The following is a 17,190-nucleotide window of genomic DNA, read 5'->3' as shown; positions in this document are numbered from 1 at the left end:
CCCAGGGCTGGGCGGGGTGGCCTTTCTGAGGCAGAGTGGCTGCGGAGACCCCTGAGAGCACCTGACCAGGGCAGTGGCAGGAAAGGCTTGGCGACCCACGGGGTTCGCAGGGGAGGGAACACGGCAGTTCCAGAAACTGAGAAAAATCCACACTCAGTGAAAGGGAGGGAGCGAGTGGGGTCCGGGGCACTGTTCTGCGTTTATTCTGAATCGATTAAACAATAATAGTAGTTAACTAGTACTTATTTCAGGAAACTGGACAGCATCTTTCTAGTGAATACAAGCCTTTCCTGGGCTGGTCGAGACAGGCAGAGGCTGAGGACCTTGGGGTGGGCTAGCGCCGGCCCACTGCCGGTCGCCCCTTATCTGCAAAGCCCCAGCCCTGCTCATGGCTGCTCAAGTGTGGTGCGCCCCAGCTCCCAGTCTCCTCCCATTGGCTCAGCCGGCGCCTGTCTGCCCACCGTGCATGTCTCCACCGCACATCCAGGTCCCCCAGGAGGAACCCCGACCCCTGCTCTTCCCACAGTGCCGGGGACGCTGACCGCATGGCCCTGCTCCCAGCGTTTGTAGATGGTATCAGGTGCCAAGTACACGGCAGCCCTGACACTGCTCTGCAATAACTCTTTTTTTCTCCCCATTTTTTAGACGATACGACAAAAAATTTTAGAGTTCTTGAACCCCTTGACAGCCCATCTGGGAGTTCAGTTAATAGCCGCCGTTGCAGCCGTATGGAGCAGAAAGAAAGTTCAGCGTCACAGTAAGCTGAAGGTAACGCTAAACTTCCTCTACAGACATGCTAAAATGTTGTGTGTAATCACAGGTGACCTTGGAGGCTGACGTGGGAAACTACCGAAGCCGTTTCACCACTGTAAAGGCAGGAGATACTATAGCTGTGTCTCAGGACAGCTAGATTTGTACGGAGGGTGGGCGGGGAGGAGAGCCCACCCCGGCTTCTGTTTTTCTGATCTCTCCGGAGTGAGTATGTAGTACTTCTGTTCAACCTTTTACCTCTAACACCTGTAGTGTGTATACAAGAATGTGTGTAACACGTACAGTTCAGAGAATTAAACACCACGAACCTACCTCCTAACTTAAGGAATTGTTCGTTATCCTACCTGTGAAGGTCGTAATATCATCTTATGGCTTTAATTTTTTTAAACCATCTTTTTTAAAGACTTCACTTTTTTAGGTTCACGACAAAATGAGAGGAAGGTACAGAGAGTTCCCATTGCACTCTCGTGCACAGCCTCCCCCGCCACCAGCGCCCCACGGCCTCCCACCCACCACCACCAACGCCCCCCATGACACATCATTATCACCCAAAGTTCATAGTTTATGTTAGGGTTTTTTAATTTATAGAAATAGCACTTGTCCATGAGGGTAAAGAAAGTTTAAGTCATCACATTCCTGTGCTCAAACTTGTTTGCGTTCCATCCATTTCTTATCCACTGACTGGTCCATCACGATGTTGTTGTCCAGGGACTTGGTTGACCTATTTCTGCAAAACCAGCTCCCGCTTCCTTCGTTCCTCCTCTTGACCATCCAGGCTCCTACCTCGTACCGCCCTCAGAGGGTCTCTCCCACCCACTGGACACAATCTCGGTGCCCAGTGGGGGTTTCTGTTTCCTGAGGAGGCGTGAGCCGTCGGCGGCATAGGCCACTCTGCTCAGCACCTGCGGGGTCTTTCCCTGACGATACACCTGACAATTCAAGTGCACGTGACCATGTTATGCGGACTTCTGTCCTCAAAATCTGCATCCCACACCGGGGCTTCCTGTCAGGGCGAGCTAATGTGAACCTGATTTATCTGCTTTTCTTACTGTCCTCGTACCATGGGGGCCATCTCTTGATGCCAGCCTGTTTCCTTCAAATTCAGTATATCTGTTTCTAAAATGGTTTGTAAGCCTGAACATGCTCATGTTGTACTGCCCGTCACCAACTGTACCTCTCAGTCCTGATCGGCATCAGACACTGACTGTGTTGTCATGATTAAAGGCTTAGCTCACTGTTTCCACCAGTGAAGTCCTTTACCCAGTGTTCGTATCAGCATCTGTGTAAAAGATTCAAACAAATCTTTTTCTACAACACGGGTGGACCTAGAATGGTGTGCTGAGTAGAGTGTGTGAAGACAGAAAAAGACAAATGTAACATGATTTCACCTATATGTAGAATCTAAAGAACAAAATAAATGAACAAAAAATGAAGTTACAGATACAGGAACAAATTGATGGCTGCCAGATGGGAGGGGGGTGGGGGCGGGGGAAAAGGGGAAGGGATGAACAAGCACAAACTGGCAGCTACAAAATGTTCGCGGGCATGTAAAGCACAGTATAAGGAATACAGTCTATCACAGTAACTATGTGTGATTTCAGGTGGGTACTAGCTTTATCGGGGTGATCACTTCGTAAGATATATAAATGTCTAATCACCATGTTGTACAGCTGAAACTAATACTGTATGCCACCTGTAATTGAAAAATTTTTAAATTATTTTTTAAAATAAAATCTCTCCAGGGGCAAGTATTACAGATTACTTTCTGTGCATTCTTCTCATTGTCGTTTTCTGTCTGTAAGCTTTTTTTTTTTTTTTTTTTGAAAATTAAAAAAAAAAGTTATGGTGACACTGGTTAATGAAATCCCTTAAGTTTCAGCTGTACGTTTTAGCGCTAAGGCCTATCTATATTTACATTGTGTGTTCACCTCCCACAGTCAGATTTCTTTCTGACACCACATATCTGACCCCTTTTGTCTGCAAGCTTTAAAGGAATTCCTTTGTTCCTGGCAGATTGTCCCGGCGGCAAGTGCGTCACAGCTGACCCTCGTTGACCTGATCTGTGCGCTGAGCACCCTGCAGGCAGACACGGTGCTGCACCTGGTGAAGGAGGTGGTGAAGAGGCCACCGCAGATCCGAGGGGACGAGGTCAGGAGCCCGGGGAACCTCCAGATGAAGGCGTGTCATTCTTGTAGCTCATGTCTTAGCAACTGCGTTTGGGAGGGAGACAGGTCACAAGAGCAACTAGGGATTCGGGGGATCAGAAACGGGGGTATTTCTGCTGGGCTTTGGGGAGATGGCCTGAGACGTGCCCCAGAGGCTTCGGTGCTGGTGAGAGATGGGAAGGAAGCGTCTTTCATCCTCACGTTCCTGCTGCAGAGCGCACTGCCCAGTACCGGGTTCTAATCACGTACCTACTGCGCGCCAAATCGAAACTCTCTAGAAAGAGGAAGTGGCACTTTCATGAAGGAACTTGCAGCCAAAAAGAAGTCAAAGATGAGCAAAGCCAGACAAATGGCCAGTCGTTTTGGCAGCCTCGAGCTGTCTCTCAGGCCGGTGTTCTAAGGGCTGGGTCACCATCCTAGGGACACGGCCTTGAGCTGCTGGAAACCATGCTGGTGTTTGTTCAGGTCTCTCAGTGTTGCAGGGTGGACAGAATGGTTTGTGCTAAAAGCTTCAGTCCTTATAGGCCCAGGCCAAGGTCAAGGCCTCGTCAAGACGAGAGCACGGAGGGGCCTGACTAGATGGAGTTCCGTCAGGGAGAGCATCTTCGTCAAAGGGCAAATTAAAAGTTTGCATAAATGTTTATAGAAGAAAATGCAGGTCAGAGGACGTAACTCGGGCTAGACATTCTGAGAAAGGGGAGACTTGATCTGGCCGCGGGGAATGTTGAAGGCTGTCGTGACTGAACCATGAAGCTTCCGCAGTTTTCCGGGTTCATTTCTGCATAGCGTCCAGCAGGTCTGTGGTGCGCATAGAGACGCTTTTCAGTTATGCACGACGGTTTTGAAGCAGAACAGACTTTGTGGTTTAACATCTTTATGCCCTTAGAGATTTCTGTTTTGACCAAAGCGGACCTCTTCAGCGAAAGCGTAGGAGCTGTTTTATTCTCAATTAATTAATTTGGCAGAAGCCAAGGTTTTATTTCAATCTTGAAATAATTGTCTTCTATCAAGTGATTTAAAATTATCCATTTAGGAAAAATTTAAGAATAATTCTCTCAATAAAAATTCATGGAATGGACAAAGTGATTATTACGTTAAAAAAAAACCATATATATACATATATTGTTTTACTGAAACAGATATTTGTACACCAGTGTTCATAATAGCTTTATTCACAATAGCCAAAGGTAGAAACAACCCAAGTGTCCATCAGCGGATGAATGAACAAAATGTGGTACATCAAGACAGTGAGATATTTCTCATCCTTAGAAAGGAGATTCTGACACAACGTGGATGAACCTGGAAGACATTACGCTAGGTGAAATAAGCCAGTCTCAAAAGGACAAGCGTTATATGATCCCACTTACATGAGGTGCCTAGAGTGGTCAGATCCACAGAACAGAAGGCAGAATGGTGGTGCCAGGGGCTGGGGGCGAGGGGGAGGGACTTAGTGTGTAATGGGTGCAGAGTTTCAGTGTGGGATGATGAAAAAGCCCTGGAGATGGATGGCGGTGCTGGCACTGCGGCCATGTGAACGTGCTGAATGCCACCGAACTGTGCGCTTGAAGATGGTTAAGATGGTAAATCTTATGTACATTTACCACGATAATTGTTTTTTAAATGCCTGCAGCACCCGGTCTTCCTAGGTGGTCTCCTATCCAAGTGCTAACCAGGCCCGACCCTGCTTAGCTTCTGAGATCAGACGGGATCGGGCGCGTTCAGGGTGGCATGGCCATAGACTACCACAATAATTTTTATAACCAACAAAAGGAATACAGTTTTTAGATTTTTAGGTGTTAAGGTCATCACACTCAGAATGGTGAAGAAAAGCCGAACTTCGCAGTCAAATGTTTTCAGCCATTTTTTTACCCCATAGTGAGAAAACTGACCGAGACAATTTGGCACTTTTGATAGCTCTCTGCCTGCCGTGGTGTAGAATTCTCCATCTGGGGCTTCTCCTCGGAAAGGGCCACCTGCCTGTGGCCCAGGGACACCCTGTGCAGAAATGTCCGTGCCAGAAGGCCTGGCCCTACATGGGCTTCTAACCCGTCAGTGATGCTCAGAGCCCTGGTCCCCGTCATTCCATGTTTGTTGAAAGTCAACTCTGCGCAGCAGTGGTGGGGACCCCTGACTAGTGAGGCTGTTCCTGCCCTCTGTCAGCCCGTGTTCTAGTTGGGAAAAGGCGATAGCACAGCCTAAATGTTAACGCTGTGAGGCCAGATGAGGGAACCACCTAAGTGTTTAAGGAGCTGATGTAGGATGCACACGGCCGACCTCACGGCGTTTGCCGGTCGTCTGTCCTGCATCTCCCTCGAGTGTCTGGTAGTCTTGTTGCCTTCCACTCTTATACGGAAAAACGAAAGTCACTTAACCCTGGGAGAGCAGAGCAGGGACGGAGGGGCCGTCAAGTCCGCATGGATTTGCGTTGGTGACTGAGCTGCCATGCTGGCAATTGGTCCCACGAGCGGCCTTAAGGAAGCAGAACCACAGGGTGAGTGAATGGCCTTCAGGAGAAGGCTCTGGACGGTGTTTATACACAGACGGAGCAGGTGCTTTCAAGTTTTGTTCCTTCACATTACTTGAATTTCTACAAAAATCTTCAACTTCTACTCCCAGGCTAAAAAAAAAAAAAAAAAAAAACTTAGATCTTTTCTGCCTGACTGATTTTTGGCCGCACAGATAGTAAAATTACGTTTCGCGGTTAGTTCAGTTCATTAGCTCAACTTCTATAATTTGTACAAGTGGCTTTTTACAAGCAAGGAAGAAACCAATTTCTAAGTAATTCTGACCGTTTGAGATTTAGGGACATTGCTTGGGCTGGGTTTGGGGGATTCCTTGAGCTAAGAATTAGAATTTTTAATTGTCTCTTGTCTATAGTTGGTCGAAGGCATTCATAAGGGTCAACATTGGCCCCCAACTTTTGTTTTGGGAGGTTCGGTTATAGTGGCAAATTTTCCCTGAATGTTTGTTAAAAGCCTAAATGGAAAGTAGGTAAACATAAATGGAACCACTCTAAAAGCCTGCCAAGAGGGGCGCTAATGGTTAGGGACCTCACAGGATACATTTGCTTTGTTACTCTCCCGTTGACACTTTCATGTCTATTATTATATTTGAAGATGCTTCTGCTAAAAGTCTTTGCTTTGTTAGGATGTAGAATCTGTGTCGTTCTGTATTTGAATTCTTTTTTAACCTTATCTGCTACTGACTTGGAGTAATTGGTTTTGCTTTAATTTTCAGAAATCACCCCTCGTGGATATCCCCGTGTTACAGTTTTGCTTTGCTTTCATCCAAAGGTAATACGACCCCCTCAAAAACATTTCGCAATTATAGATGTTATTGCGATGATTCTAAATGCTAACTTTGATTATATGTCTTGACTACTGACGAAAATATCTTAATGATGTCCTGCTTTCCTCCCGAGGTATGGGAGTGCCCTGATGATCTTACTATCCTTCTCCAGAGACGTCATTTTAAAATCCGTGTGCTGTAAATTGCACACTTTATATCAGCAAAGCTTTAAGTGAGGTAAACTTTCAAAGAAACGGTTTGTGTTAAATTGATACCAAAAAAAATTGGAAAGTATTCAAGACTTGTTTTAGAAAAGGAGGAATGATTATTTTTGGTCTTGTCCTCTCTGCTTTCCCAGGTGTTCTGCTGGGTGGCTTCCGCTTGGGTTTACCGAGCTTCATCTCCGTATTCAGCCATCTCAGCCACAGGGGGTTTAAAAACAGATTCCTCAGGCATTTTTCCACGGATGGAAGGGAACTTTGACAGGGTCTCATTCGGGTCTGACAGTGGCACTTTCCAGGTGCAGCTCCCAGGCCCCCCCATGTGTGGAATGTTCTCGGCTGCAGCAGTGGGGGTGAAGGGGGCGTGCACCCCACCTGAGGAGGCCCTGGCCTCTTCACGTATCTGTCAGGAGTTTCACAGGAAGTGAATCTGACAGGCAGGCACAGGCTCCTGGGTTAGCAGTTCACAGTCCACAATCATTTCCACTCTCCATGTCCTGTGGTCGCAGGAAGGTAAATCAAGGGTTGTAGTCCCAGGAGCCCCGGGTCTGGGGTTGAGTTCAGACCAGCCAGGGACCCTTCACCCACAAACACCATTGTTTTTATTTCCTCCTGGAGTTGGATGAGCTGTCACATCTCCTCGTGACAGCTAATGTGTATGGTAACGTGAGTGAGCTTCTGTTATAGTGGCCTAAGTGACATCTAAGCTTTCAGAGCAGCTGCAGGTTAGATTTTTATCCTCCTTTTGCAGAGCAGGCGCTGCCGAGATCACTCAGGAGTAAGTCAGGGACCAGGACTTGAACCTGGGGCCATCTAGCCATGGCTGACCTGCAGCCACTGTGCCATGCGGCCTCGCTTTGTGGCAGCAATCCTGAATCCTCTTCACTCCCCATGAGACTTCACCTGAGAGCTGCTGAAGGTCATCTTCCTGGTGGGTGACCGCTGACTTGTCACTTTGTGACCTTCGGGTGGGTGACTCCTTGTTACCAATGATATCGGAGAAGCTGAATGTTAGGTCTAGACAGGCCCAAGTGATCAAAGACGATCCTCTAGTTTAAGGCTTTTAGTTTTATGGAGGAGGAAACGGAACATCTGACCTGTCAGCGGCAGGATTTCAGGTCTCCAAACTCCAGGTTCTTGCCAGAATACCAAAGTTTAGCTTGTGTATGTTGTAATCGAAAAAAAGAATAAGCCACTCAGTCTCAGATAAGCCATCTTCCCTCTGTTTGCCAATTGTCTGGTTCTAAAATGTGCTTATAAATAAAAGTTTTGTTTTTTGACTTGTTTATGGTTGGGTATTTTTCCCTTTTTTATTTATCTTTTATTTTTTACCGTAAGTACCAGCAGTCTTGGCCTGATCCTAGACCCCAGTACTTTTCAGTTATTTATTCATGAAATGCCCACTGTGCAGCAGGGCTCCGGAGATACGGAGTGAGCCCCGCCCTCACGAAAGTCTCTTTCTGGGGCGTCTGGGCTCTGTGCCTCCACTGGGCAAGTGAGGGAAAAGATCTCAGGAAGGGACAATGGAAACGGGCTATGTCTGGGTGGGTGACTATTAAGGTGTCCGGTGCACTTGACGTCCAGGAATCTCTCCGTGGATGAGGGTCTAGCCTGCCCGTCGTGTTGACGGTGACTCAGTCTGGAATTGGAACCCATGGCATCTCACAGCTCCTGACTAGACAATCAGATCTAAGTCGCTGAACCGGCGCATGCTTTGAAAATGCCTCTCTTGATCTATTTGTAACCTTCTCTTTTCTTGGGCAAATCTCAAATGAAACAAAGCCCTGACCTTTGTCATACAGATACGACGGGTGTTCAGATGCCAGTGGTTATTTTTACAGCCATCTTGCCTGTTCAGATCCCCACCAAGGAGCAGAGATGGAACCAGCAACCTCCACATGAAAATACAACAGAGAGCGCAAAAGCCACGTCACCGATATTGCTCAATGCCAACTCTCTCTGTTTTTGGAAAGCAGGCTCCCAGCAGCGGCCTTGCAGGAGAACTTCCCTTCCTTGTTGGGCATGCTGAAGGAATCTGTGCAGCTGAATCTAGCTCCGCCCGGATACTTCCTGCTCCTCAGGTACCGTGTTGCAGCGTTCACATCATCGTGATTTTCTGCTGGCACGTGTTCTATGTCGACAGCATTCTTAGTCTGAACGGGGTTGTCTCTCAACAGCATGCTGAATGACTTTGTAACAAGAACACCCAACCTGGAAAGCAAGAAGGATCAGAAGGACCTGCAGGTCTGTATGAGCAAAACTGGAGCAGAGTGTTACTGTCCTGGGGTGGCGTCCGTCTTTAGAGGGTGTCGCTGTGGATAGTAAATGCTGGGAAGAGCCGGATCTTCAGTTCGCGCTGGTCCTCAGGCCTCACGTCCTCTGTTACCGTCTGCAGAGGGCTCGATGGTCTCCCGAGGAAGGTTCTTGCGCTCAGCTCGAGCATCCGCTGAAGTCGACAAGCCGCGCGCTCCCTCCCACCGTGCGCAGGTGGCTGTGGAGCCGCCCCTTGCGATAATAACTTTATATGTGGATGTCTTTCCTTAAACCCTTACCCCCTTATTAAAGCAATGCATACAAACTCATAGGAAATTTCAAAAATACTGAAAAGTAAAAGTAAAACTTACCCAGAGGGGAAGGAAAATCTCCTTCGAGTAGAATGCCGAATGTAAATAGAAGTAACGGTGGAGTTAGAAATCGCTATTTCACAGCCAGCAGAGTCATTGGTTGCAGGGTTTGGAGATAACGTCCCGGTTTAAGCGGGATGCACGTGTTACAGCTTCGACGCCACTCCTGCTCCTGTTAGGCCCCCTGGCACTTGTGAAAAGTCTGTCCAGCTCCCAGTTCCAAACCACGGGGGTTCTGTATAAGGCATCGTGAAGCATAATTAGAGCATCCAGGGGACTCTTTGGACCTCACCTTGTAGAAAAGGAAGCACCGTAAGGGGCAGGCACCACAGCCAGTGTTTGGGTACCACTTGCCTAGACAAACCCCACGAGGCCTGTTCCCCAGAGCCGATCCTGTGTCCCCCACCCCATAGCCTTGGCCTCAGGCATTCCTCAGCCAGTGCAACTGGTGCACTTCACCTCTGCTCCATTTGGTAGGGGGTCTGAGTGGCCCCCACTTCTGTTCCATGATGCCTCAGCCTCCCCGACACTAACTCCTTCCTTCTGTTTCGAGGTACCCTACACTTTCCCGTCGACTCTGCGCATGACACGGGGGCTCCTCTAGCCCCTCAACCCCTTTTCTGGATCTTTCCTGCTGCATCCGCCCTCCTTGCCGCTCGGCAGGCAGACATGCTCTCGCTTCACGCCCACACTCACGGTTGGGCTCACAGTGCAAGTCAGGATTGTCCAGTTCCCAGATGTCAGGGACATACAGCCCCTCTTAGCCGGTGACATGTGGTGAAACTGGCTTGAGAAACCTACTCGGAGTTCCCATCTCTGCCCCAGCTACTCGAACAGACTCTTCACTGATTGTAATCCTGATGCGAATGACTCTTCACTTCACCTCCAGCAAATCAATTTAATTTTGTTCCTTGTTATATTATTGAAAGGTGCATTTCTAGCAAGAACCCATGATCCTGAAGATTAAACCGGAAAGCTAATCTGCTAGATGCCATGTGCAGCGATGACTTCTGTTTCTGTGTTTTACCTGCGTTTGTCAATGTAGTAGTCACTAGTCACACGTGGCTGTTGAGCAGTTAACTGTGGCTCATCTGAGTCGAATGTGTTAAGTGCAAAATACACGTCAATTTCAAAGACAGTACAAAAGAATACAAAACTTCATAAATTCTATATGGATTCCACTTTGATAATATTTTAGATATATTGGGTTCAACATTACCAGCTTTTCCCTTTCTACTGCCTTTTAATGTGGCTCCTAAAAAATTTAATATTACCCATGTGGCTTGCGTTGTATTTCTATTGCATGGCGCTGTTTTAGGCACATGAGATTCTTTTCTGTAATTAACTTCCTTTCCTCTTTCTCCTGATTCCTCTCAGGAGGTCACTCAAAAAATCCTAGAAGCCGTGGGGAACATTGCCGGCTCTTCCTTGGAACAAACCAGCTGGCTCAGCCGAAACCTAGAAGTGAAGGCCCAGCCTCAGATCTCTCTGGAAGAATCCGATGCTGAGGAAGATTTGTACGGTAGGTGTAGAAGGGCCAGAAAATAGTGCCTGCTGCCAGCTAGTGGGTCGAGTTTTTCCTTAAAAGGAAACTGTTTTCACTTCTTACAGTATGTCATACGTATAAGAAACAGGATTCCACTACGAATGTCCCAAGTAACAGGCTACCATGTTAACCCTCATGAGCGGAGATGAGGGTCCAAGAGAGTAACTCCCAAGATAATTTGCGTGGACTCAGCAATAAAAATCTGTAGGGGATGAAAAATAGGAAAAGGTATGAGGAACCGTGGGAGCAAACCTTAGTAAAGCGACAAGCGGCTCAGGCAGTCTGCGTTGTGTGTTTCATCTCTGGCCGACACACCCTCGCCTCCCAGCGATCCTTGTGTGTCATTGCCCTGGATGAGGGGCTTTTATAATAAGAGGTCGTGTAAACCAGGCACACCCCCGCCTCTCTACTGGTGATAGCTTCCTAAAAGATGGCCGGGAGGCTTGCAAAGGAGATTCATCCATCTACTCTGAGGACCCCGATGAGCCAGATACTCTTGAAGAGTCTCAATTAAGTGCAAATGAAGATTGTCAATGGCCAGGGCCCTAAAGACTACCACAAAGGTCCGTCAGTCAGGCAGATCTTAGGCTCGGAGAACTACTGCGGTGAGGGAGACACTTGGCAGTCACAGGAGTGTCTCAGCAAAGGGAGTTTGGAGGGGATATTTGTAGGGTTGTAGGGCCTTGGCTGAGCCTTTCGTGGCAGGTCTTTCAAAGCGGAGAACTGGTTGGGATTCGCAGAGTTAGTGTTACGATGCCTTTGGATGGGTGGGTACAGCATGAGACAGTGGTCCAGGATGGGTCTCGATGGGCACACGCTGCTCATTGTGATACGTGACGATTCTAGTTGGTTTACCATTTTTCTTTCAGGATTAAGTATATCTTGGAGCGAGTAACTATGTTTGCTCAATGTCATTTAACACCAGGACAGGAAGACACACCCAGTCCCAATATTGTTCATCACTGGATGAGGAAATCGAATTTGTCTCAGTTTTCTTAACACAGGGCAAAAAAATACATTTAAGTTCTCGATAGCACAGTCCCCTTCACAAGTGTTTAAAATGTTCAAAAACTGCTGTCATGTTTTATTACCTTTATCATTATCATTGGCAATAGTTACATCAGCAGAAACAAAGCCGGACTCGCGATTTTTAACACACTGGGGAAGAAGTGTTGAGAAGTTAGGGCTCTTTTCTGTTGCGAGTAGCAGAAATGCACTCTAGACTGACAGAAGCACTGCAGAACCTTTTTGGCTTTCGTAAGTAAAAAGCCCAGGCATCAGTATGTGGTTTAGGCATGGCAGACTCCAGGTGCTCAGATGAGGGTAATCACATCTCGTGCAGAGATCCTGGTTGGCTCCTCTTGGGCCGCATGGCTGACCTGGGGGTGCACTGGAGGCACAGGAAATGGGCCCCCACCTGGAAGGGTGGTGTGTGTGTGCTGGATCAGCTATGGTACCACCTCTATTACTCGTTTGCCATATTTGTTTGACAGCTGGTTTTGTGGTTTGCCTAAGAGAAATAATTATACTTTAGGGCGAGGATGCTATAACTGTATATTATCACTGGCTAATAGAAACTAGCAATTATGCTTTCACAGGCTGCGGTTATGGTTTTAGTAATGGTTCTAGAAAAAGAGCTCTCACCTCTACTTGGCTAATTCACCCTCAGTTATACCCGTCCTCTGTACTAATAAACAGATCGATCTGCTTCACCACCAATGCAGCTGTGCCAGCTATGTCGAGTGTTATTGGGCCTTTTGTGCAATCGTTAAATTTAACCTCAAGATGATACTGTAATTACATGATTTTTAAAAAGAAATCATAGCATTCTAAAGCTTGAGGTGATTTTTGAGCTTCTTAGTAAGACTTAATTAGTAAATTACAGACTACCAAAAACCTGAGTGTTTAGATCACAACTATTTTGTTTCAGTCTTGAACAAATGATTGATTGGCCTTTAAAGCATGGTATAGAATGAGGCTTCAAAGTGGTGTATTTTCCTCCACTTAGTTTTTAATGCGTGCAGCGGGTGCAGAGTTTCCTCCGTGCAAATGTGTCTGGTGTGTGCCGCACACCGCTGCGTACCAGCGCCACAGCGGCCGCCGAAATGAGCAGGGCCTCTGCTCTCGTGGGGCAGAGAAGAAGACCACGAAAAACTAAATTAACAAAGGTTCCTTTTCACACCTGAAAATCTAAAAGTGCTTTGAATAAAAGTTGTTTTAAGGGCCAAAAAAAAGTAAATTACCAAGAGAATTTCAGATGGCTTTTAGTACTATGAGATAATGTTATAAATAGTGACCAGGAGTGGGGCAGGGGCCACTTTAGCTGTTATAGGACGTGTCCCAAAGAAAGATAAGGGGCAGGTGTGCAAAGACCTGAGAAGGCACTGCCCAGACGACATGGCAAGTCCTTGAGGTGGCAGTGGGCTCAGACCTGAAGACCGATGTGGCGAGAGCTTCGTGACCAGTTGAAGATGTCAGGGAGGGCCGCGGGGGTCGGCATTTGGCAGGTTCGATACAGAGCATGGCTACGAGTGTGGATTTCACCCCATTTGCTGCAGGAGGCCATGAAAGTGTGTAGAGCAGTGACAGTGTCTTCTTCCGTCTGTAGGAAACATCACCTTGGCTGCCATGAGCTATGTGGGCTGTACTGAATGAGAACAGAAACTGGAAATCCAGTTAAAAGGATTTCGCAGTGCTTCAGGCAAGAGAGGATGTTGGCTTGGAGGCCAGGGGCAGTAGGGAAAAGTGGACTGACTGAAATGCAGAGTCAACAGAACTTGCTGATGGATTTGGATGTGGTGGTCAAAAAAAGGGCAATCAGGGATGACTTAGGTTTTCGGCTTAAGCAATTTATTAAAGTGGAGCAGGCCGAAGCAAGAACATTTTGGACAGTGCATTTGAGCTTGGTTTTGCATGATTAAATCTGAGTTGTCTGGAAAAGAACAGGAGCCAGAAAAAAACAATTAAATGTTCACTGGGCTAGAAGAAAAACCGAGAACACAGAGTCCTGCAAACTAAGAGACTAGAGTGGTTCAAGAAGGAGGGAGGAGGAACACAGTGGAGTAGAATCACATAAGGACAGAGACCCACTGTCCTTATCTGACAGCGCAGAAGCCATTGGGAGTGGGCGGCTTGGATCATCACTAGATTGGAGTAGGTGGAGGAGAGGGTGGCAGAGGAAGAGGAGACAGTGCATGCAGATAACTCTTTGAAGCTTAGGGGTCAGTAGGGCAGTAACTAAGTGGAACTAAGGACCAAAGAATGTCTTTGACTGTTTTTGGACTTATTTTTAATAGCCGTGGTGTGTCAGAGCGTGGCTGCGTGGTGATTAAACTGCAGCAGACCAGACGTTCACACCAGAGGGAGAGAGGATCATTAGAGAGCGAAGCCCTTGATGGCCGTGGGGCCGGGACTGCTATCACGAGTAGAAGCCCTGTTCTTTGCTAGGAGCTGGGGATGCCTGTCCTACAATAGGAGACAAGGCAGAGGACACAGAGGTTAATGACTCATAGTGTCCAGACCGAGGGGGTTCCCATTTGATTGCACTGATTTTGTCAATGAAATATGCAGAGGTTACTAGTTGAGAAGGGAGGGGCAGTGTGAGCAAGCCTCCACCGCTAAGGAATGTGGGGTGGGATTATCTGGTAGCATCCGGTGTCTGCAGGATTCGTGATCATGAAATAAAGCGGGATCAGTTTCCCACTGGTTTGGTTTTTCTCCAGGGCATTTAGCTACACAGAACTACGTAGGCAGGTCACGGGGTTTAGCCAGCGTTGATTTCTCTAGGTAAGAACTTCAGAGGAAGAGAGAAGCAAGAGTTCAGGGTGTTTGCAAGGTCGCGGATAGACCATGGGAAGTAGGTGGTGGGGGGCAGGTAGCGAAGCGATGGGTAGTGAAGGTGGTGGGCTCCAGGGATTGGGGGCCCGCACAGGGATTCCGGAAATTGCCAGAGCGGGATTCCAGGAGTTGTGAGCAGGAAGGATGAGCTGTGTCAGACCAGGATGCTGGAAATGGAGGTTTTGGAAATTGCTGAGGCCAACTGAGTGGTGGTGACAGTGGATGGCTGAGCTGGAGCCGAGTAAACGTATTGGAAGAGAAAGGGTCGGGGGCTCAGAGGCCGGGACGTTCAATGGATCACCCAAGGGGACACTGAGGTTCCAAGAGTTATGACGAGAATAGAAATGAGAGGAAAGCAGAGTCAGGGCTAATGTATTTGATGAAAACTTCCAGATCTTTAGTTGCTGATACTGCGCACGTTAACAGAGAACACCACCTAGGTTATATTTATATACCGTCAGCATGAAAGGTGGGAGTTCGTGACGCACGTCGGTGAGGGCAGTAAATGGTGACACATCCATCAGGAGTAAAGCACAGATGGCTCTCTCGTTAGCAGATGCTGCCGCTGCCGCCGCCTCGACGATGGTGTCCGCGTCTGCCCCTTCCGTGTACAGCGTGCAAGCCCTGTCTCTCCTGGCAGAGGTGAGCCACGCCTGGCTCGTCGTCCCACGGAAGTGGGGGCCGTCCTGCGTGTGCGGGAGGGTGTGCCTTCTCGGGTGCTGGCGCGCTCCAGGGACATCCCGGCCGCGGGCCGCACCTGGAGCTTGCTTGTTGGGTTATATGGAACTTCAGGACCACATTTCTCACTGTCGCTTGCTTCAGAAGATTGCTGTTTTTTTCGGTCCCGTTCTTTTAGGTGCTGGCGTCTCTCCTGGACATGGTGTATCGAAGTGACGAGAAGGAGAAAGCCGTGCCGCTGATCTCCCGTTTGCTCTATTACGTTTTCCCGTACTTACGCAATCACAGGTAACGTTGCCTCTGTTGGACGCACCCACACGCAAGAAAGTTGGTCACGGGAGGTGCGTCATGTGGTTTTCCTTGGGCAGTCTCTGACCTTGACCCTGTTCTCCTCCCACCCCCGCTTAGCGCCTACAACGCGCCCAGCTTCCGGGCTGGCGCTCAGCTGCTGAGCTCCCTGAGCGGGTATGCCTACACGAAACGAGCGTGGAAGAAGGAAGTCCTGGAATTATTCTTGGACCCTGCGTTCTTTCAGATGGATGCTTCGTGTGCGCAGTAAGATACGCCGTCCTGGTAAAACGCGCCCTGACCTTCAAGTGGAAAAAGGGTTTCATCTTAACTCGGTTAATCCCCAAACCTGAAATGGGAGTAGAGTTAGCGTCAACCCGAGTCATAGGACGTCACTGTCATAGGCTTGCATGTTAACTCTGTCTTCCTGGGAAAGAACGTCAGTCTTGTAAAAATACGAAGGTGCTTTTTTATATCAAAAGAATTTCGATTAACGTTATTCCTAATGAGCTCAGTACGGGCTTCCAGCGGAACTTGGTCTAGTGCGGCTTTATCTCGTCATCACAGAGTATTTGACCAGCATTAAGATGACAGAGCCCGCTGGGGACACTGCATCGTCCTTAGCCCATGTCTCAGCTTACACTCACGACTTTTTTTGCTGAGACTTTGCAGCCAGCCAGGCACTGCGCTAGCAGCCGAGATCCATTGAGATCCAGCTGCAAAGCTGCGAGGTGAACTTCCAGTGCCTTTCGTGCAGGTCAACAGGACCTTCCCCTGGCCTGGCCGAACATGTCTTTATTTATGGCAGAGATAGAGGATGGAGACTGGTCAGTATTCTCGTGTGGCCTGAAACTCTGCCCTGCCACCACGGAGCTCCGGGGCTTCCCCTGTACAATTCTGTTGCCCTTTTGGGGGAGCCCATCTGAAAGTTGTGGTTTTCATCTTCACTGCTCCCCACTTCTTTCCACCATCACAAATGCATGGTTATCATCCTGTATAAATGTAATTAAGGGCAACCCTTGGAAAAGCCAGAGTACCCTGGCAATTGATGTTTCTTTTACAGTAAGCTAGGAATTATTCATTATTCTTGATATTGCTCAATCTATTATTCATCCTCTGTGTTACGGTTATAAATGAAAAGCTTTTGCCTAGCTTTCCCTTACACAGAAACTATTTGTTCCACTAACTGCTTTTCAGAGAGTCATTTTTAATAGATACTAAAGGGGAGTGTCCTTGATACTTTTAATCATTGTCATCCTTTGCATACTTAATTAATTTTGCTTTTTTTATTATCCAGTTGGAAGTCCATTATTGACCATCTTCTGACTCATGAGAAAACAATGTTTAAAGATTTAATGAGTAAGTTCTGGTACTAGCACGTGGGTCACACTTTAAGGGACCGGCGCCATCATCATTAGCTCTGGCCACGTGTTTCAGAACCCTGCTCAAATCCTTGTGGTGCCACCTAAGCTGCAGACTGTAATGTGACTTGCGCGATGTATCAGGACTAAACGAATGAGGCCTTCCGGTTCCAACATAGTGACGAGAATGCTTACCCACCTTCTCTAGTGCTCCGTAGTGGGGAGGTACTTTTGAAGGTCATGATAAGTTTACTATGATTTTAAGAGTGCGTTACTGTACCTCAGATCCTCTTCTAATACCCTGTCGTTCAGTATCATTAAAGGAATAAGTATTTTTACCAGTAAATATGCAGATAATAACCCCATGCCCTTACGTGGTCAAGATCACGGTTTTTCCCCAGGGACACAGGC

At 47.7% G+C, this 17,190-nt stretch overlaps 1 protein-coding gene and 1 pseudogene across 1 annotated transcript in view; one reads left to right on the top strand and one right to left on the bottom strand.

Moving 5' to 3' along the window:
* Positions 1-17,190, top strand: part of DOPEY2 (dopey family member 2) — a 96,158-nt gene that overhangs the window by 66,768 nt on the left and 12,200 nt on the right. The window contains exons 21-30 of the mRNA XM_023533892.1: positions 646-768; positions 2,785-2,919; positions 6,174-6,229; positions 8,422-8,526; positions 8,623-8,689; positions 10,447-10,591; positions 15,009-15,094; positions 15,309-15,418; positions 15,539-15,685; positions 16,716-16,777. Coding sequence (XP_023389660.1) covers positions 646-768; positions 2,785-2,919; positions 6,174-6,229; positions 8,422-8,526; positions 8,623-8,689; positions 10,447-10,591; positions 15,009-15,094; positions 15,309-15,418; positions 15,539-15,685; positions 16,716-16,777 — 1,036 coding nt within the window. The remainder of the gene's footprint in view (positions 1-645; positions 769-2,784; positions 2,920-6,173; positions 6,230-8,421; positions 8,527-8,622; positions 8,690-10,446; positions 10,592-15,008; positions 15,095-15,308; positions 15,419-15,538; positions 15,686-16,715; positions 16,778-17,190) is intronic.
* On the bottom strand, positions 4,558-4,676 carry LOC111743472 (annotated as a pseudogene).

This window comes from Pteropus vampyrus, unplaced genomic scaffold (assembly GCF_000151845.1).
Source record: "Pteropus vampyrus isolate Shadow unplaced genomic scaffold, Pvam_2.0 Scaffold114, whole genome shotgun sequence".
Taxonomy (NCBI): Eukaryota; Metazoa; Chordata; class Mammalia; order Chiroptera; family Pteropodidae; genus Pteropus; species Pteropus vampyrus.
The sequence above is the reverse complement of the archived record's forward strand: the minus strand, read 5'-3'. Positions and strand labels throughout refer to the sequence as shown.